The sequence below is a fragment of the Crocodylus siamensis genome, chromosome 15 (genome assembly GCF_052110815.1).
Source record: "Crocodylus siamensis isolate JL-2025a chromosome 15, ASM5211081v1, whole genome shotgun sequence".
NCBI lineage: Eukaryota > Metazoa > Chordata > Crocodylia > Crocodylidae > Crocodylus > Crocodylus siamensis.
Window position 1 is genome coordinate 25,557,988 of NC_143409.1, and position 21,560 is coordinate 25,579,547.

The 21,560-nt window shown below is 41.2% G+C and overlaps 1 protein-coding gene across 2 annotated transcripts in view; it reads right to left on the reverse strand.

Moving 5' to 3' along the window:
* PRTG (protogenin) overlaps positions 1-21,560 on the reverse strand; it is a 130,121-nt gene that overhangs the window by 50,846 nt on the left and 57,715 nt on the right. For both annotated transcript variants that reach the window (XM_090029369.1, XM_090029368.1), the window contains exons 3-11: positions 21,132-21,276; positions 19,458-19,591; positions 19,002-19,139; positions 17,689-17,847; positions 16,961-17,120; positions 15,971-16,218; positions 9,855-10,019; positions 8,623-8,928; positions 6,252-6,440 (exon numbers count right to left, since the gene is read on the reverse strand). In XM_090029369.1, the coding sequence (XP_089885495.1) occupies positions 6,252-6,440; positions 8,623-8,928; positions 9,855-10,019; positions 15,971-16,218; positions 16,961-17,120; positions 17,689-17,847; positions 19,002-19,139; positions 19,458-19,591; positions 21,132-21,276 (1,644 nt within the window). The remainder of the gene's footprint in view (positions 1-6,251; positions 6,441-8,622; positions 8,929-9,854; positions 10,020-15,970; positions 16,219-16,960; positions 17,121-17,688; positions 17,848-19,001; positions 19,140-19,457; positions 19,592-21,131; positions 21,277-21,560) is intronic.

A 21,560-nucleotide genomic window follows, 5' to 3' on the forward strand; every position in this document is an offset into this window, starting at 1 on the left:
TTTTAGTGCAAGAGTGACAGATAATTCATTATTCCTGAAAAAGCTGCATTTTAGCTAGGCTCAGAAACATCAGCATTATAAAGTAGCATGTTTCACGTTCATCTTTTCCAGGCATACAGGCTACACCTAAAATGTCAATAAGTTTAAGCTGACCTCGGCTTTACTGACTTATGTTTGTACTAATTGTTTAAGCATATGCTATATCAGCTGTTCTCAAAATTTTTAGAACTTGTTAGAAACCTTATTAGAAATCAAGGCACCCCTCATTACACTCACGGCACTCTTTGGAAAATGCCAGTTCTTAGTTTTCAGTCATTCTTCTAAGTGCAGAAAAATAACAGAGTAATTCTTTTGTTGCAAAGAACACATAAAGACCATAACAGGCCAGAGTGTTTTAACACTATGGATTTCTATTTGAAATCTGTTGGTTTGTTTGCAAATCCAATCTGCATACCTAACAGTGCTAACACCCCATGGCACCCTGAAAAGGATCTCAGGGCAACCGAGGGTGCCACAGCACTACATCAATATAGTAAATAGAGAAAGCAAGCAACATAATTTTTTTTCAAACATAAGTTACAACTGTTCTTCTTACTTAAATATCAAGGAAGCTTTAGATCCTAAAATATCCTCTGTACATACTGTATTTTCCTAAACCATGCATCAAATCTTGACAACACTTCTTGAGACTGCTTTCATCTATTTAAAAGTATGCTTTACACTATCCTGGTACATAAGGAGCAACTCAGGACTGAAAAACAACCACTAAGATAATCAACTGTGGAAGCAGCTGCTGGGACACTTGACTTTTGTTATTCTAAGCCAGCAGTGTATTACCAAGAATCTGTTTCACTTCCATATTCTACACCTAAGGTAAAGGAAGTATAATTACACATTCATGACACCAGTTAGAATTTATTAGAATGAAAAAAATTACAATTAAAATGATTAGTGGGGATTAAGGATGTTGGGGGCCGAGATATTTGAAACAGAAAAATATATTCCCAGAAATCTGAGAGAGATGTAGGATTATGATACATGTCTAGAGCAGGGGTTGTCAACCAGGGGTATGCATACCCCTAGGGGTACTTGGGAAGCCCCCAGGGGGTATGTGGCAATTGTGCAGAGAAGCGGGGAACACTTCTGGTTGTGCCACTGGCACTCTTGGTTTTGCTGCTAGCACCTTTTCGCTGCAGCACTTGGGAAACTGCCCACTCCCCCGCCCCCTGCCGATCGACTGGCCACCAGAGGGAACACCAACCAAAAAAGGCTGAAACTCCTGGTCTAGAGTATGTAGCATTTCTTATACAGGTCTCTATCATGATCTTCTTGAATGAAATAAAAGGTTTAAAAACAAATGTAAAAAGCGACTAATTTGTGAGAGATGGATGTCACTGTAGGCTAAAATAAGAGGGTTAATGGGAAAATCCGAAGTGTGCTGACATCAATGGTAGAACATAAGAATCTTCTCAGAGCAGACAATGTAATTTACATATCTATGTATCTTGTAAAATTGTGTGGCTCAAAAGATGTACGCCACACTGTGCATGGTTTCCATATTCTCAAATGGCTTGATGCACATCAACAACTCTGCTCAGAAACAATAAAATAACAGATTCCATATAGGAATGCTATTTTTGGCCTCTCTATAAATCAGCAGCAGTGATAGATATAACATTTCAGTAGATGCTGATCTACTGTTGTTAAAAATGTGTAAGAAAATGGTAAGCTATCAGGAGATCAGTCTAATCTAGGAGGCAGAGGAAGAGTTTGGAAAGCCAACACCAGAATTTCTTCCACATTATTCATTACTACAGAAACATAACCAACTTCTAGAATTACTTATCTTCTATGGTACTGTCAGGAGCCAGGGTGCCAGTGGCTCTCCAGTTGGTGCCTGCTTATAAGTAGCAGCCCTTCCAGTGCCTAGCAGGCTGCTCAACAAGACAAATACTTCCCCGTCTACCCTTGGGCTTCTGATATCTTGGTTCTTAGTTTCTTGATTCCTACTTTTGATTCTTAGTTCCCCCATCTTGTCTGCCTGATCCTAGTGTCTTAGCTCCTGCTTGTTCCCGATTTCCTGTGCCCTGGGTCCAGCTCATTAACTGCCTAGCTTCATCTTTGTTCCTGGTTCCTGTCCATGGGTTCCTGGCTCTAGCCTGCTGATTGCTTGTTCCAGACCTCAGCTGAGACCACTGTGCTTCCACAGACTGCCTTGCCACCTCCTTGACCTCTCGGGCGCAGGCAGAAGCGACAATTTCCACCCAATCTGGCCCCTGAAAGCGTTCTACAGCCATGACCTAACGCAAGTGCACAGCTGCAGAGCATTTTAAAAGGGCCCAATCCCATGACAATCTGAATCCTCATTACACAAGGGTTCAAATGAAGGTGCTCCAAAGTAGAGAGCCTTGATTTACTTGTATCTAAGTGAACCTGCAGCAGGGCTGGGCTGATGCAATTCATAGGGAGCTTGTTTCTGGGGGATGCTCAGCCAGCATTGGAGGGTGAGGTGGGTTGACTGGAGCCCCCTACCTGAGCTTCCCCAACTCCAGTGCAGGCTGGGAAAACCCCAAAATGGACCTCCCTCCCCTGCCTTCTCTCCCTCCAATCCTGAGACAGCACCAAAAAGCTGGAAGAGAGGGAAACAGGGCAAGGAAAAGAGACTGCAGAGATCAGCTCCAAATTGGAGCTTGATCCCCAAAACCCTCCTGATCCAACAGCTAAAGTCTGTTGGATTGGAAGGACTGATATTCACTTTCTGTGAAGTACCATGAGTTAAACCGGGGAGCCACACTTCTGTCTGTGCCCCTTGTGCTCTGTGCCCCTTGTGCTCCAGACTCCAGTCTGGACCCATGTCCCCATGACTTAGGGGCTATTATCCATATCCAAGTCCCACACAGCTTTGGTTCCATGCTCCTGACTCCCTGGCTAGTGATTCTGGTATAGTTCCCTGCCTCCTGTTCCTGACCCTATTCCTCCAACTCATGGTTCTACCCAGACTCATGGTTATACCACCTAAACTAATTTCCTACAGACCTCAGACTCCTTGACCCACCTAGTCATGCATGTTCCTGATCCCCTGGGCTGTGACCCCCCAGGGTCAAGTCCCAATCACCTACCCTGATAGGTACTTACACAATACCAGGAAAGTGCCTTCTGTTCCTCCTCCACACAACCTTTCTCCTGGGAACACCTCAGTGTTCTATTAATGCCTGCAATGTATGATAAAAGATGCCACAGATCCTTTCAACTGCCCATTTATTGATAGCCTCCTTAAAACCATGTCATTAAAGTGAGTAAGACAAATAGATAAAGGAACATAAAGATATCTATGCTACCTTCTGGTCCATTAAAATTAAGTTTACTATGATCAGATAATCTGGGAAATGGGTTATAGAGTGCTTTGGCACAATTCTTCCAGGTCAAGCAAATTCCCCATGTATAAACTGGCCAAAATTTTATTTTACTCAGAAACAGAAATGAAACAAATTAATCAAGAATGATTTGATTTCACATAAGCAATCCCACTGAAAGGGAGAAGTTTAATTCTTCACTACTGAATGCCTACCCATTCTTGCAGACTGAACTCTGTGGGTTTATAGATTGCAGGGAGTATTAACTGAAGCATCATCTAAACATCAAGCTGATATTTTGTAAGTGAAAGTATTTGTTATGTGTTGTTTTATGCAAAATGTCAGTGTTGACAAAAAGTTGAGGCAGGCAGCACGTGCATGCCTTAATGAAAGAAAGACATATACTGTAACTACCAGGAGTCTGTACAGATTTCTCCTGGCAATAAGGAGATGTAAAGAACTTAGCTGTAAAAATCTAGGTCATGTAACATTTACCCTGCCAATTAACACACAATTTGACATTGGGCACTGCTTTTTTCTCTTGCAGGCTACAAAAATAAAAATTAAAAAAAATAAAAAAAATAAAATCAAGCCAAAATATGAAAACAACCCTAAAGAAGAAAGGTCATGTTTGAAATCCACATTCAAATACAACTTCAGCCACAACCTGCTAAAATTCAGCACACCAGCACATGAATACTTGAATACTCTGCAATTTATGCATCCATCCTATGACATCAAAACTGAGACTGGTGAGACAAAGGAAAAATCATCATTTTAAATACTGGTACATTAGGGTAATGCAGAAAACAAATTTCAGATGCTGTGTGTAATGATGACATGGAAAAATTGGGAATGTAAATTTTTGCACATCCTCTTAAAAATCTTGATTGTAAATCAGGAAAATTACAAGTTTTGTGAGTACAGATTTACTTCATCTTGGCTTTCATTTCTCCCTAAATTTGTACCAGTAAAGGAACAGTGAAGAAGATGACACTTTACTGGTAAAAGTATATGTGGACAAAATATTTTTATACCATTCTGTAAAGGAAGTTTAATCAGAGGAAAACTGATGAATTAGGAAAAATTCTCTATTTCAGAGGCTGCATAATGAAGAAGTTTACATTTTTCTGACAGCGTTTTCGTAAACTGCAGAATAAGACAAAGGGAGGGAAGGGAGAAGAGAAAAAATATTTATGTCTCAAGACATAGAAGCCACATCCTCCTAACCTGCTGCCCTTTTTTCTCACTGCTCTGTTAAACAGTCAGCTGCTGCCAGATGCTCTGGCTAAAAATGGTCACAGATGGTCAGTTGTCCAGTTAACAGAGCAGAATGCTTTTCTCAGTCTCTCCCTAAAATGATATCTGGGCTAGATGTAGCAGATGAGAAAATCTGATCATGGTCAAGAGGCTATTTGACCTAGTTAAGACTGCAGGTCAATTCTGATCATTTAGTCAAGATTAATTCTCCATTCAGCCCTAAGTTAAAGTAGGCCATATTGACACAAAAAACCCCAGTGTCAGGCTCTTCTGTGATTTTGCCGACTCTACTACTGGTCACACCTTAAAAAAAAAAGGTAAAATAGCTCGTTATATCTGCATATAGAAGCACTTTCAAGTGACTTGTAAATCTTTATGCCAAATTCTACATCAGAAGGCAGCAACACATTCTGACAGCAAGTTTGGGTCTGAGGTGGGCTACCACTAGGACCTAGATCAGGGGTGGGCAAAATACAACCTGTGGGCAGGCACCCATCAATTAATTGCATCTTGCCCAGCCCACAGCTGCCCCTGCTGCACTTGCATGGGGCCTGTGCCCTGCTCACTCCCACTGGGGCAACATGTTTTGCTCCTACCCTCAAGTAAGGGAGAGCCCCAGCCCCAACCCCAGCCCCAGCCAGCACACAGCTTCCAGGTGGGGCCAACTGCTGCCATGGGAACTGCTCGGCTCCCCCTCATGTCCCTGCTGCAGCGCTCTGGACAGCAGGTAGGGAAGTGCTGGTGGGCAAGGAGAAGCTGCAGCTGGGTGGGAACACAGATCCTGGGGCTGGCACCCAATGGGGTGACAGGAGCGCAGAGCCCGAGTCTATTGCACAGGGCTCTCAGTGGCTCACATGCAGCTCCTAGGACTCATGTGCCACCGGGGGGGAAGCCCGGTGTGATGGAGCCGGTGGCCTTTGCTGCTCCCTGATGCCACATGCAGCTCCCAGGACTCTGCTGGAAGTAGTGCAGAGCCCCACACAATGAAGCCAGGCCAGTTCCGCTCCCTGCTTCCCAACAGTCCCAGGAGCTATATGTGGCAGCAGGGAGCAGGGTCAGGCCTCCAGCTCCATTGCACAGGGCTCTCCTTAAATTCATTAAGCGGCCCTACAGCTGAAATAATTGCCCGCCCCTGACTTAGAGGCTGAGGCTACTTCGCCTTGCTGCCTGGCTGTGGTGCACCATGGGCAACCCTCCCCCCTACAAAAGAATGCCATCAATTCCATTTGCCATCCTCTTCCCCCTCCCATCCCCTGACTCCACAGGTTAAATCCAATAGCTCCATGAGCTGGATCCATCCCACAAACCATAGGTTGCCAATAGCAAAGTTCTCTATTCTTTTAAGTATAGAAATATAGGTATTCTGCAACATGTTATTATTCACTGAATTACTTTGACACCAAATCCAGACTCATGAACTTTATTTGTTGGGGGAGGGGGATAGAAGGTTTAATCCAATCTTGTTCCTTTATAGGTCTCACGTAGAGTTCTGTGATATAATTTTCCAAAATTTACAAAGTTTACGGCTTGTCTCTAGATGCCCTTTGACTTCATTGTTTCTACCATTGGCATGAAATATATCATTTGTCCTTGACAAAGTATTGTGGGTAGGGGGGAGAAATAAATCTATATACTCACCCAAACCACTGATGGTATATTCAAGGTCTTTGACATCCAACAGAATTGGTCCATTCTCCTGCTGGCCTTCTTCCTTATAGTATAATTTGTACCCTTGAATAGTTGCCGTTTCCTCAGAGTCTTGCTGCCACCTTACTGTTATGGTTGTACAATTCAGTGGTTCCAAACGCAACTCAGGAGACTTTGGTGCTGTAGTTAGAAATTTTTTCTTTTTTACATTGTGAAACAAGTCACTTTTTGCAAATATATTTCTGCAACATTCTAGAATTCAAAACATCCCCAATACTGCCCAAGATTTTTATTCTAGCCTCTCTCTAGAGTTCATTAGTTAATACTTTATAATGCAGACACATCCCAGGGCTAGCTCAAGGAAAGATTCACTTTGTAATTTAATATTTTCATTATGGAGAATTAATACGAGTTAAACATTTTAGTTTTTCTTGATTAGTCAGTCCCCCAAGTTATGCACTTGGCTTAGTGCATTTTAAAATTGTAGTATTATGTCAGATCTAAAGTTAGAGGTAACATTTAAAGTTATTCAGGGCTACAGTAGTTAGCAGTAACTTCCTACTTGCCTTGTGCTCCAAGCATTTAACGTAGGATTGTATCTCCTATTGCAAAACATGAGCTCTGTGCACTTCATTAAGTACATTTAAGAAAAAACCCTCTACAAACATTTTGGTGAATGTACATTAATGCTGAAGTGTATAACCATTAAGTATGATGCTACTGACTAATGAGTTTGGCTACAATAAAGTAAAATCCCTCTGAATCATACTGCTCAAGATAAAGTGACCTTACATGTGGAACACATATATGCGTAAGTATGACTGCACTGATGGGGGTCCGTCCATTAGTAACCACATGCATGACTGGTATGGGTAAAGCCCAAACTACAGCAAATGTTTTTGGTACTAAACTGCAATGCCATTTCTTGAATTCTAGGTGTACAAGATACAACAAAAGCCTTCAAGATCACTGTTAAACAAGGCCAATTGGTAAAATGTTTGAGGTGCTTCTGCTTAGAAAATCCTTAACATAAAATGTCAAATAAATAATGATAAAATACAGAACTATACAGCTAAAAAGCAGCACAGAGTAACAGATTAGCATTCTCATTTTTATACCTATAAAAAACCCAGTACAATATAGGATAATTCAAATAATCATGTCTCATTCAAACTGTGCCACTGAAACAAGCTTGATAGCATTTTTTAATATTATATTCCATTTGCTTTTACATATTGTTTGTCTCTTACTTGGCAAATCTACACGAGATATTTTACTGAACAGTAAGCATGGGCATCTAGACACGCGCATATTATGCAGTAAACCTTGCTAATTGTGAGTAAATTGGCTACCTGCAAATTCAAGTAGCAAATTAACTTTCGATTAGTAACAGTGCAGTTGTGCTTGTGTAGACACCTGACCAGGAGCAAATCTGCTCCTGGTCAGCTGCCCAACAGAGGGTGGGAGATTGCTCCCTGTCCCCAGGAGCTGCTTGTGAGATCACAGTCAGGGAGCAAGGGGCTGGGAGATCCTTATCTTCTGGTGCCAGCTCCACAACTGCAGAGCTGGTGCCGGCACAGCTGAGATGGCGCTAGGAAATAAGGATCTTCCAGCACTGGCCCCATGTGGGAGCTCCCTGCTGGTGGGGGCTGGGGAGCCTGTTCTCTGCTCAGCTCCATGACTGCATAGCTGGGTGGGAAACAACCTCCACTGCAGCTCTTTCCAAGTCTCCTGCCCTTGATCAGGGACTTGGAGCTGATCAGAGCCAGAAGCTCCCTGCTGCTGTGGCTGCCCCAGCAGCAAGAAGCCCCCATGGGCAGAGCATACTGTCCCAGCCCTGGCTAGGAGCCAGCGGTCTCCTGGCCTCCTGCCAATCCCTGGGTTAGCACCCAGAGCCTAGAGGTCCCCCGGTGGCAGCACAGGCCTACTGCAGGCCCCTAGGAAGTAGGAGCAGTTTGCTGCCATTAGCAGGTAATCTGCTCCCGCTTCCCTGCATCCATAGATGCCTGCCCTGGAGTGTTCACTCACATGTAGTTTACTTATGAGTAAACTGATCCTGGATCAAATGCATGTATAGATGCGCCCACTGTACGCTATACAGACCCTTTGTTGTGAAACCTATAAATCTGAATATACACACACACACATTTAAATAATTAAAACAACCACATGGTGCAACTTCACTCCTTGTGATTACAAACACAAAATGAGAATTTATAGCAACATGTGCTCAGCACAACAGCAAATGCAATGGAAAAGCCTTGTTGAGGTATTTTCCTCCCAAAGGGTACAGATTAAAATACATTTGGGACTAGGTACACAATGCTCCTTTCTTCAAAGGACCTTAGCAAAGAAGAATTACCCTTCACACTTGTGGCTTTTGGAGTCCGGTGGGAGGTCCACAGAGATGCTTCTCCCCAGCCTATCCTTGTCGCTGCAGTAATACGAACCAAGTAGACACTATCAGGCTTCAGGCCTTCCAGAAGATGTTCATTTGCAGTCCCTGGAAGCTCTACAACTTGGATAGCACTCTCTGTGCTGAGGCGGTAAGACAAACGGTACAGGACAACTTGGCCTCGTCTGTATTTGGATGGTATTGGCAGCCAGGAAATAAGAATATCTGTAGGACTTCGACTTGTCAAACTAATTTCAGGAGCTCTCAAAGGAACTAAAAATAAGAGTAGGTATCTTTTTTAAAGCACACAGGGGAAAAAGCAGATGAAAAAAAACTCTTAACCTAGTATCTACTATTGTGATTTTTCAGTAAAATTGTCCTAGAAAAAGCTGGAAAGCCAGTCAAAAAGATCTGGAGGATAGAGACACAAGAAGAAATCATTCTAAATTGATCACAGTTCCTTATGTAATAGGAACACTAGCAAGCCTGGTCTTGGAAGTGGCTCAGCACTTTCCACCTCTTACCACAACAGCTGGTGACAATCGGCATCATGCAGAACTACTGGGTCAGACCTGAGCAGTTTTGCATTAATACAAGTATTAATTAAATTAATACACATATTAGCTGTATCACTGCATAGGAAATAAGGGGAAGACAGTATTTTCTCAATATCTAAGATATTGTAATAAACACTTTTAACTAAAAAAAGCTTCCTCAGTTGTTTAAGGGTCTCTTAGACAGAAATGGTAATTTCCCCTTCAAAAGATGAAGCAAAGATTGTTTAGATTATATACATTATCATTTCAAAAGTGTATGAATAATACAACTAACTGTGTGCATGAACAATGAATCTTACTGCTAACAGGGTAAAAGAGGGCATTAAAATCCTAAAACCCCACAAATTATTAACACTTACTTAATGCTACATACAATTGTTAAGGAATAGAGACTAGCCTTTTGAATCATTCAGTAACAACATGTTCTTTCAGCATAAAATAAATACACCCTGCATAACATGGAATGTTTTTTTATTCTCACTTTTCAATTGCTGGCTCAGTTTTGCATTTGTATGTACACAAAAGTGCCAGTGATGTCAGTGGGAATTCAAGATACTCCGAGAGCATTAGCACAGGCTTGGACATCTGGTTTCACTGCAAATAAAAATGCTTATTTTACTCTGCCACATTTATTTAACTTACCATCTTCAAGGGTGTGTTGAGTCACGTGATCTGACATCTGACTAGCTCCCATGGGCATGTAAGCCACAATATAAAAGGTGTAGTTGCTGGCTGGTTCCAAGTCATCAATAATGTAATGAGTTGTGTCATTTCCAATAACCACCTGATATTCTTCATTATTTAAACCTGAAATAAAAGAGGAGATAACAGGAACAAAAATTGCTGTCAGTTCTTAGCACAAGAAGATCCAAGGGTGGTGACTAAATCTATCTTTCTGGTCCTACAAGTTTAAGGAGTTTATTTCTTTTTTAAAATGATCCCGATAAAGGAAGCCTTTTGTACATGGAAGTAACTGTGTCTTATAGATTATGGTGGCTCAGGATTTTTGGTTGAATAAAAGATGCTGAATGCAATTAATCAATTCTAAAACCCCTTTCTAGAATAAGTCACAACAATCTGTGCCCAGTGTACAGTAACACAACAGACAAGCTCTAATAGCTTTATCATTCGTAGCAAGTCTTTAAATCTATTTGTTTCGAACCAGTGTGCTTTTTCAAAACCTATTTACAGAGCTTTCATATTAGACTGTGAAGAATGTGAAGGCTTCATTCTTTTTTTAAAAATGAACAACAAAACAAACAGAAAGAAGTCGCTCTGCAAAGGATCTCATTTTAGCCTTGAGAATTCTATTAAATTTGATTGACATGGATTTTCTTTAATTCAAAAAAGCCAACAGCAATGGTCCAGAATGAGCTTCAAAAATGTTTTGCACCCTAATGAGCTGTAAAAAAAAAATTCTCAGCAATTCATATTAAAATATGCATAGCAATGTATAGAGTAGGCTTTGTCTTTGTTGGTCTTTATTCCTATAGAGGAAAGCTGTGAAGTGGAATAAGTTTGGTGAAAGCTTAATGAACAATTCACACCAAATGCATGTCAACTTAATCAAAACTCTGTAAGAGCCAGCCCCTCCTCTTTAGAACTGAATTTATAAACAAAAAACGGAAGGCAAATTCCACCATTAAGTTTTCCCACATTTCTGAATTAACTTGATAGCATTTTAATTAGACAAGATTAGCAGCATCTCACAACAGACTAGTTAATGGCTTGTTAATTAGGAATTGCATGGCACGATTTCTGACCTGCTAAACAAGATCCTTGAGCTCAAATTAAAAGGACTTGTTCTCTCATTGAATGGATTGCTAGGCCTCATGTGGAGGCCCTAATGAAACAGCCATAATAGAGAACAAGGCTTGCCTTCCACCACAATCAGTATTCCCTTTGTACTTTTTCTAAATCACTAACAAGGAATTAACACACTCCAACATGCACTCAGCAGTCTTATTCTTCTTGCTACCCTGACCCCCTATTTAAATGTAAAATATTCTTCTTTAAAAAAAATAACGACACCTGTCAGGTTCTTCAGCCAGCTTTATTAAACACTAACATTATGATGATGATGATGATGATGATGATGAAGGGAGGGATCTCAACCCATTTTTGTCATATATTTTACAAATGCTAAAGTTAGTGTGAAACTGAATAATGAACTGAAGCATCTTTTTTTTTTTTTTAAACCACTTACCACCTTCTGTCTGTGAACACAGACAAAAATTTCAGGAACTGTATATGATTAGTGTATTTTGAAAGTTTTCATTTCACTTCAAACTACAGTTAATGGAATTATGTGCATTAGTCCAATACAGTATAGATATAGCTGAAAGCACTATTGTGTTAGAATATTTAGGATGAAACTTGCTTACACATAAACCCTAACAATTAATTGATACGTCACCTGATACTATATTTAGGAAGAATTACAAATATATGATTTAAAGCAAATAGATTAAAAAATGTGCAAACATAAGACAAAGATCCAAACATGAGGCACTCTCTATGCGACTGTAACGCCAACGCATACAATATGTCTAAACATACCATACTAAAACAGGAAAAGGTAATTACAAGTTTCACTATGCTATTATTTCATTATAGTAGCACCCAGAGCCCCAAAGAGCACATCCAGATGAACACACGCATGCCTCTTGCAACATCTCAAAGCCCTTTGAAATGCTGCAAGAGGCACACATGGGAACAAAAAAACACTCCCTGCGCTGCAAATTTGTCTGTAGAGTCCTCATCCAGGTCTGGCAGGTGGGCAGCAGGTCACAGCCAGGCAGCAGCCCCCACTGCCAGACTGCTGCAGTGGGTAGAGGGTGCAGGGAACTCAGGGCTGCTTCAGCAGTCCAGCTGGCATATGGGGTAGTGTCCCCAGGTACCAACTGGCCAGGCCCCAAAAGCTCTTGAGAACAAGTAGCCCTGAGCTACTTGCCAGGGCAGCTTTTTATACAGATGACGCCAGGACAGGACAGCTTTTTACACTGCTGGGGCCAGCACAGGTGCTGGCTCCAGGCTCTAGCTCCCCTTGGCTGCAGATCTGGGAGGAGCCAGGCAGGGTTGGTTATTTTGCCCCAAATGGCACAACTTGCACCACACCAAAGCACATATCCAGGCATCCAGTACCACCATTAAGATTCAAAAGAAGGTATAGCAAACAAACAAGGAGAATGCAGAAAGGTAAGATTAGGGTAACAGTGGCCCAAGCATCTGTGTCTGTGGGCTACATGAAGAAATTAAAGAATGTGAACTGTTAAAATATAAGTTAACCAAAGGTGATAATGGTGTCATCAGATGCAAAGCTTCTCTCTAGCCATATTATGAGCCATCAAGCCAAATTATTATTTTTAGTTATCTTTCTTATCTCTCCTTACACTTCAAATTAGCTCATCCAGCTTTCAAGAAGGCAGTTTAGCTTAGAAACACACAGTCTCAAAAAAGGTTAACACATTTTCTTCGTTATGGACAACAACGATCTTCGGAAACCTGTACTCCCTTTATTTTTGGCACTTAAAAAACAAACAAGCAAGCAAACAAAAAAATTTTGTTTGTTTGTTTGTTTGTCAGCCTTTTTCTGCCTACGCCTCTGTACATGTTATTAACCCAGAGGTGGGCCATTTCTTCAAGGCAAAAACACAGACATGTGACTATAACAGGGGGCCTGCTCGAGGCCGGTCCAACTGTGGCCCGCCCACCTGTTCTTGGGCTAACTGCCCACCTTCTCGCCCGCCACACCTTGATCTTAATTGATTAATAAAGGTGTAAATTAAACGGGAGGCTGCCCATTCTCAGCTCCCCCTAGCATCGGGGCAATCTGCAGCTCCTTTCCTCCGCTACACCACAGCCCAAGCCTCGCAGATGGCACCTAATTGTTCTCATCATCACCAGCCCCACACTGGGCCCCAAACTCCTCCTATCAGGACCCCTCCAAGATCCTTCCTTTCAGGCGGCCTACCTGGCCTTCATTCAGGCTATGTAGCTCCCTGAAACCATTTTCCCCTCTCAGGTGTGGTCCCCACAGGACCTTTGTCTACCACCCCTAGCCCACCTTCAGGCCAGTCAGAACCCCTGGCCCCTGGCTCTCGGGTGTCCCTCGCAGTGGGCCCCTGGCCCTTTTGACCAGTCTGGTCCTCCCCCAACCATGGGCCAGTCCAGGGTACTCTCTCGAACAGGTTGGAGTCTCTAGCCCCTCACTCCCTCCAGGAGTCCACCTTCTGGGCCCTCCACATAAAGGGGTTACCCACCTGGTGTTGGGGGCTAGGGATTAAGGCGCCCCAACCTGCCTTTCACTGGGGTGATCACTGGCCTGGCATTTCCTGGGGGTTCCCATGCCACTGAGAGCCCCACCAGGCCACCCACTCCCAGCAGGGTGCAGTTTTAGGTTGTTTCCAGGACCCGGAGCCTCCTTACCATCCCCTACAGCTCCTCCCTTACCTCCGGATGATATCAGCAGCCCTCTGGCTAGGCGATGTTGTTGTCTCTCTCTCGCAGCTGAACTGCCTTGTTTATAGGGGCAGCCCTGAATCTAGAATGGCTGCCCTCATTAGGCACCTGGCAGCAGCCAGTTCCAGGGCTTTAAAGTGGCAGGCACACACAGTGCCCTGCCACAGCAACCTACATTTTTATTTCAAATTGCTGGAGTTACCTAATGTAAATCCACCTTCAGGTATTATGGCTTTACCAGTGGGAAGAGTGCTCAACAGACTTACTTACAACAAGGCTAACGTTACATGAATTAAAAAAACCCACAACCCCCCCCCCACTTTTGAATAATTGAGCTAGCAGGCCCAATCATGCTCAGGGGTCACTTGGTTCTCCGAGGGTCTCCTAGGTCTGCAATGTCACAGCAGGTGAACTTAAATAAAACTCTGGGACATCTTTATTGAAAGATCACACAAGAGCTTCAGTTAACCAGGGACTGCATTAATGGAGTTCCACTGTATATATATATTTTTAAAATCAAACAGTTACTCTGCTGGTACACCTCCTGCACAGATGTTCACTCAGATACGCCTTTCTAATTTCCAATAAAGTTCCCTACCCCCTCATACTACCAATACAGAAGCCACATAAATACTCAGACAGATTATACAGTGGGAGTTTAAATTCACATTTGTGTTTAATAGGAAATGTGTGGATAATTCCTCAGCAATTCTGAAAATTTAGGAATAACTTTCTATGTGTTCATTTCTTCATTAGAAACTCTTCCCTTATGTCAAACATCATCTACTTTATGTCCTGAAAAATCCTATTTTCAAAAGCAAAAGGCAGCTATTTCTGTATTAGTCCTTAGAATAATTAAGCTGCTCCTTCCTGTCTTCTGCCTACCAGATGGCAGGTTGGTATTTCATACTAAGAGCTGACCATCTGCAATCCTGCCCTTGAATAAACTAACTGTTAAATAGGACCAGAGAAAGCAATCTTTCCACTCAGAAAACAGAGCTTCAGTGATGAGATTAGCATCATGTAGTTCAATTCATGCAGCTAAGTGATTTTTCAGTCACTTGGCAGTCACTTTTGCTTATAAAACACACCAGCCTCCTATCATGAGATAGGTAATAGATAATTGCTTTGAATGTTAACATTTAGAGCAGTGGTTCTCAACCTTTTTTGTACCAGGACCCATTTGTAAACAGTGATGGTCAGTCCCAATCCAGTGCCCCTCACTCCTGACCCACTCCCCCCCAGGCTGAGGCCCCCCAATGTGTGGAGTCGAGGAGGGTCAGAGGGCCTCCAAGCAGTCCCTTGAAGGCTGGAACTCTGCCAGCCTGCAAGGGAAAAGCCACAGTTTCCCACGTTTTTCTCCTTTAAAGGAGAATCTATTTTTAAGTTTTGTTGATCCATTTTTTAAAGTTTGTTTGTGACCCTTTCATATATTCTCGTTACCCACTTTTGGGTCGTGACCCACAGGTTGAGAAATACTAGAATAAAAGACGTGACTATCTAGTTACTTCCTACTGCCTTAAGTGAACTGTCCCTTTTTAGACAAGATAGATGTAATATTTCCAAGATAACCCATAGCAGAGTGCTAAGGTGTTATTTAAGCACATTTTTCAACCTGGGTACACTGACAGAATCATACCATCTCCTCTGCTTTCAACTGTGGAAGGCATGAAATGAAGGAAAAGCCTCCCCACCTTGGCCAGAGTTCTATCCAAGGGAAGAGGGTTAAACCAATATGATCAGCACAAGCTATGTGGATTAAGGATTGGAGAGGCATATCTGAAAAAGAGCTTAGCTCTGTGAACACACTGGTCAACCCTATCTTACACACCCAATCTCTAGCTGTATATACCTGAGGCATGCATATAAGCAGAAGGGAAAAATTAGCAGAGACTCCTGAGGAGATCCTGCTCCCAGAGAAAAGGGAAGCCAAGCATCGCATGGAGGCACTATACCTTTTTGTCCATGCTCCAGCCAGTTGTGACTGTTCAATATTTGCTTACCTGTGCACACTGTAGAGGTTAGAAGATGGAGAGGTACACATGTGCCAGCCTTATGAATAAGATATTTTGGCAAAAGTCCTGTAGCCTCAAAACATTTACTATTTCAGGTTGGCTGCCCTGTGCTCTTTTATGTAAGAAAGTCTGATTTGGCCTAAAATTAAGTTTATGAGACTTTTGTTGTTGGTAGACTCTTACTATGACAAACTAATGCAAAACCCACCCCACAAAAAACCTGATCACAAATGAGACTTTAACAAATATTACACACATGCACTTTAAAACAACACTGCTTACCTTCTGCTTTCATGTAGTGCACAGAGTATGCAATCACTTTATCTGAATTATAGAGGGGTCGCTCCCAAGCAAGCAGGATTGCTGAACTGGACATAGTTTCAGCATGGACATTATAGGGAGCACTGGGTCTGTCTTCTGACATAACTACAGTCAGTCTGGCCCGGGACAGGATACAGCCCTGGCTATTTTCAGCCATACATTGATAAATAGCATCATCTTCAGGAATTATCTGATTGATCACCAATTTACTAAAGAGAGAGAGAGAGAAAAAAAAGGGGGGAGAGTGTCTTATATTAATTTAGCTTAGTATAATGAAAATTCTCACTCTTTTACCCCTTCTCTATTAATTCATACTCTAAATGCCTTAGATTGAATTTACTATTCATTCTTTTCGGTTAGAAACTGATTGTCAAAGTTAGAAGCTTTAGAAGGTCTTCAAAAACCTTCTTCCAGGCCCTATGCTTAGTCCTAAAGTCAAACACATTTTAAAAAAGTAAAGGCATTTTTACAAACTTCCTCTTTAAAAGCCATTGCTAGAGTTACTCTTTCATAATGCTATACTTATTTTTGCCCCACCAGTAGAGTTTTTTCATGTTCACTGGATTTTAATAAGAGGTGCTAATTTGGGGGATATAATGATATGAAATAGCTCAAACAGCAGACCAGATTCTATCTTTTTTAAACCACTGAAAATTCACTGAAATCAACTAAATTACCAGTTAATTACCAGTTAATTTACTGAAATAGCAGAGATCATAAACTGGAAAAAGTTCTAGCTCTGATTTTGATGTCCTCAATTTGTATGTATTTTACTTGTGTAATAATCTCAAAAGCTAGGGTCAATGGCTATCTGAATGGTCTGAATACTTCAATGAATCACAAGAAAAAATATTCTTTTACCTGAGCATGCTGTTCTCTCCCATATGTAGCGTTTTAATAACTACTGTACATTTCACAACTGCAATGATTTAACAGCAGTAGTAGTCTCACCTGTTGTACATTTTAATTCTACCATTAGAGTGTATCCTTCTCCCATTTTTCAGCCATGATATTTTGGGTACAGGAATTCCTTCTGCCTGACAGGCAAAACGGGCTGTCCCAGCTCTGGGCCTTGTTAAACTTTCAGGCCATTCCACAAAAGAAGGGGGCGCTGCAGATAAATAATAAAATAAAAATTAAATCTACAAAAATATGGAAGTTCTCAGGGTTCAAACCAAGAAAATTTCCAGTGCACAAACCCCTCTAAGGCCACAGGAAGAGCATACAACATCATATAAGTACATGTTTCATATGCACTGATATCATGCTTTTAAAAAATATATGTAAAAATTAACCATTTTCATTTCCATTAGTTCATACGTCTATAAATTAATTATTTAAAAGTCCAGTGGATAAAGTGTTGCTCTTGAAGCATTCACTTAAGTTACATTTTTGACCTTGCTAGAAAAAGACTCATTCCATAGCAAACACATCCATTTCTAAGAGCAAATAAATTGTAGGAAATAACTCTTTAATCATACGTATCTGACAGTAACTCATTCAAAGTATTCTAACAAAAAATGGCCCAAACTCAATGTTCTGTTCACCTGTGAGACCACACTGCAACCCATCAGCTACATCAACAAAATCAATGGCAGAATGAACCTGAACTCTCAGCTATAGAACAAATTTTCACACAGTAGCAGGTTTTGTCAAACTGGAATTCAAAACAAGCTCACCTAACACAGTGAGAGTTGCCATTGCAACCGTGAAGTTACGTGTGCCTGGAATAGTGGCTCGACAAACGTAAACTCCTGCATGCTGCACCTTCACATCAGATATCATGAGGTTCCCATTTCCAAGGACCCGGGTATTGAAGACATCAATAGACTTATGGTCTGTTTCAGAGAGAAAAAAGTATGGTTACAAGATTGCTCCATGGTGTATTTTTAATTTAATTTACAGATTAGATGGGCCAAAGGCTTGGGGTAATGCCCAGTAATCAAAAGACAGAAAGGGAATTCACAGGCTTCCATTTTTATTTAGTTTGCCTCAGTTGTGCTTTGCAAGGGCTCTCCAGACAGGTCTTTGATCACTTGGCTAGCACGTCTAGTTTATGTTTGAAGTTTTTCCTGTTAGCTGAATTACTGCCAGTATCCCAGGCAACCTACAGGGTACACTTTGTACTTCCCGCCTTAAGTTGAGATTGAATTAATTGCTGGTAATGCCCACTTCAAATTTCACAGACAGAGAGTATTCATTTACTACTAGATTATGTTGAGAATGAAAGGATTTCTAAGCAAATGCTGTGTAGAAATCCTGGTAAATTAACTATCACATTTCCTTTTTTCTTAGGTGTATTTCTATATGCTCCCAAGCCCAGAAAGACTTCGCTATTTATTTCTCTTACCCTTAGACGTATGATACACAAACAATATTTGATGACTGGTAAATCAGATCTTTGACAGTTCTGCATTTTACATTTCTTTCATGTAACACAGGCATGTGTAGAGGGAAGAAGCTATAATTCTTTTTGTAGAAAATAAAGATTTGTTACAAATTCCATCCCTTCTTCCCATTCCTCTGTTCAGGAACAGATTATGGCCAAGTGTGGCCTAAATCAGCTGTGAACGTAGGGCCAAGGCCACAATTATGTATTTATTTCTTTTTATTTGTAACCATTCAAACCAGTCGTACCCCACAGTTGATTCTACCTCCCAGTCACAGAGTCCCCAAAGGTCACAGTCCCATGTTCCTTCTCCCCAGTCCTGTACTGTCAAGTACTTACAGTACTGTAAGTGACTGAGCAGAATCAACAGTTGAAAGCAGGCAAATCCAAGAGCCAAAAAATGCCTTATAGCTTCTCTATAGCATAAGGGAAAGATGATCCAAAACGTACTTTACACCTTCGAACCCAAATCAACTTCTTCCTCTTATCAGCCTAAGAGTACACAAAGCCCCCAAACAATAACCTAATTACTGAAACCCTTTCTTTCCAGTTTCACTTCCTTTCAACAGGCTAAAGGTTGCAGGCTGTAATTTTAAGACTTACCTAACCGGCTCCAAGAGATGATTGGCTTTGGATTCCCTGTGGCAACACACTCCAAGATGACAGTTTGATGAAGGGATGCTGTAATGTTTTGGGGACCAGCTATAATGGCTGGCTTGTGGAACAGCTTCAAGTCCAAGGCTTTTAAAAGCAAAGGATTAAATAAAAAGCCAATCAATCATGACATAAAACACAATAACTACATGCTAAGAGCAAGGCTGCTTGAAGTTCACCCTTAAAGTTAAAATTACAAATACAGACATTTTCTTTAATTGTGTCATTAGTAATTGTACACATTCAGGAAAAGAAGGAAATAGAACTGTTGCTGCTGAGGCTGATGGGTCCTTTTCAAAATAAGTCCAAAGACAGTAAGAGCTCTTTATTGAAGGTATCCCTTTGTAGACTGTTGTGGAAAAGACCATAATATTGGGGGGGGGGGGATTTATATATTCTGGGTACCTGGAATAACAGTTAGTACTGCCTCAGCACTTTTACGTCTATTGGCTATAGTTGTAGCAACACATCGATAATTTCCAGCATCCCTCTGTTCAACACCATAGATCTGAAGGACTCCTGTTGGTAAAGCAGTAATTCTGTCATGGAAACAAAAAGAAACGGCATGTTTATATTTATACACATTCCTTTTTCCTCCGCTTGATTAGCAAACAGCAATGGCCATACCAGCTTGAGAACAGTGAGCAGGGGAGCCTCTAAAAACCATGTTATACACGACACATCTCCACATTTCTTACCTTCAGTAATCTATGAGGGAAATCTCTCCCTCCCCTCCCCCTGGATGAATTTACCTGCAACTAATGGTTCTGCACCCGCAAATACAACACCCTAATCCCTCATTCACCCTCCTATATTCAGTTTGGCAAGCCTTAGCAGCCAATATTTTTTAAAAATTGACTGTTTTTTGATTTGGACTTCACTTGAATAACTGCTACCTAGAGAAATACACCACATGTATTTCCCATTAACAGCATCAATCATTTCAATATTTATGCTTCTTTCTTCCCTTTTTTGCAAGCTAGGAAGAATGAGTACACTTGAGAGAAGTTATGCAGCAAGGGAGTAAGTATTTGCGAGGGACAGCCTTAAACAGGAGATGCCGTAAGTAATGTTTGCTGGAGAAAATCTAGCAGGGGGGTGGATGTGAGGCCAGTGGCACTCAGGGCCAAAGAAAACACTCTCCTGTGCTGGAGTTCCTTCTTACTAAGCATTCCAAACCAAACTTCCCCAGGCTGCTTTAATGGCAACCTAAGGTCAGCGACTATCGCACTTCATTCAACAGAGTGATTCACAAGAGAGCAGTTCTCCAAGGAACAGACCTCACTACACAATCTCTTCCTAACTGGTGTTTAGGAATCTTTGCAAACCACGCCTGGAATGGCTCAGGAGGACTTCTGTAGGTCTCTGTATACACTACAGAATTCACTGCTCTGGACAATACAACAAAAGTATGTGGTCTCTGAACTACTCCATTCACTTCTGCCCTTTGCGACGTCCAATTCCTACTATACCCCCATCCACATAGCGGTTTCCCCACTGTATTGTACTTAAGTATGCTATCAGCAGGCACACCTCAATCCTGCAACATTTAAAACTGATTTGGTAGTTGCAAAGACTCATTTTAGAACTCCATAGCCTCACAGACATATTAAGAATCCCATATTTAAAGAGATTCTGATAATTAGACTAAATTAGAAAAAAACCCAAAAAAACAGTTTCTGGTTATAAAGTGTATCAGTAAAAATGATTAAAAACATACAAGACTTTCTGCACCCTTACTGATATTTTGAAGGAGAAAAGGACTTAAATAAGGCCTCAATTCTGAAATTACATATTTGAGTAATTTTATGTATAAAAGTAGTCCTTCTGAGTTCAGCAAGACTTCCCTTATACTTAAAGTTACTCAGATAAATAAGCACCAGCAAGATTTATTTATAACTATAAAATGGGTTATTTAATGATTCTAAACTATATCTCAAATGTTACTGGTTTAGTTGATGCTTTTTAAAATAACACTTTAAGTGTTAGGATTCCCCCCCATTCTGCAATTTGCAGATTGGCACAGATTCAAAATGTTTACAGAGAAGATATCATGCCAAAGTGTGAAAGACTACATACCTGTCCATGGCTAATGGTAAAGTTGTTCGATTTACTTCCCATGTGATGATGGCAGGAGGGTTGGCTGTTATTTTACAGGACAATCGGGCAACGCCTCCTTCTTGGACTTCAATTGAAAGTGGTTGGACTTCAAATGCGGTAATAGCTAAAAATAAAATTTAAGTAAAATTTAAAAGGCTGAATGAAAACAAGTTAAAACAAAAGAACTGCCCTAGAAGCCAGCAAGGAGAAACATGTTCTGAAGGACATAGTTATAGATCAACTTGCACAAAAATTACACAGAACAGTCTGTTTCCTGACATTTAAAGATGCAAACTTTGATACAAAGGCCTCGACGATAGCAAAACTGCATAGGTTTAATTAATCATGTATTTAGAATAATTCAGTTAAACCAGTGCATGACTGACATGACTGTTGTTGTTGAGCTTA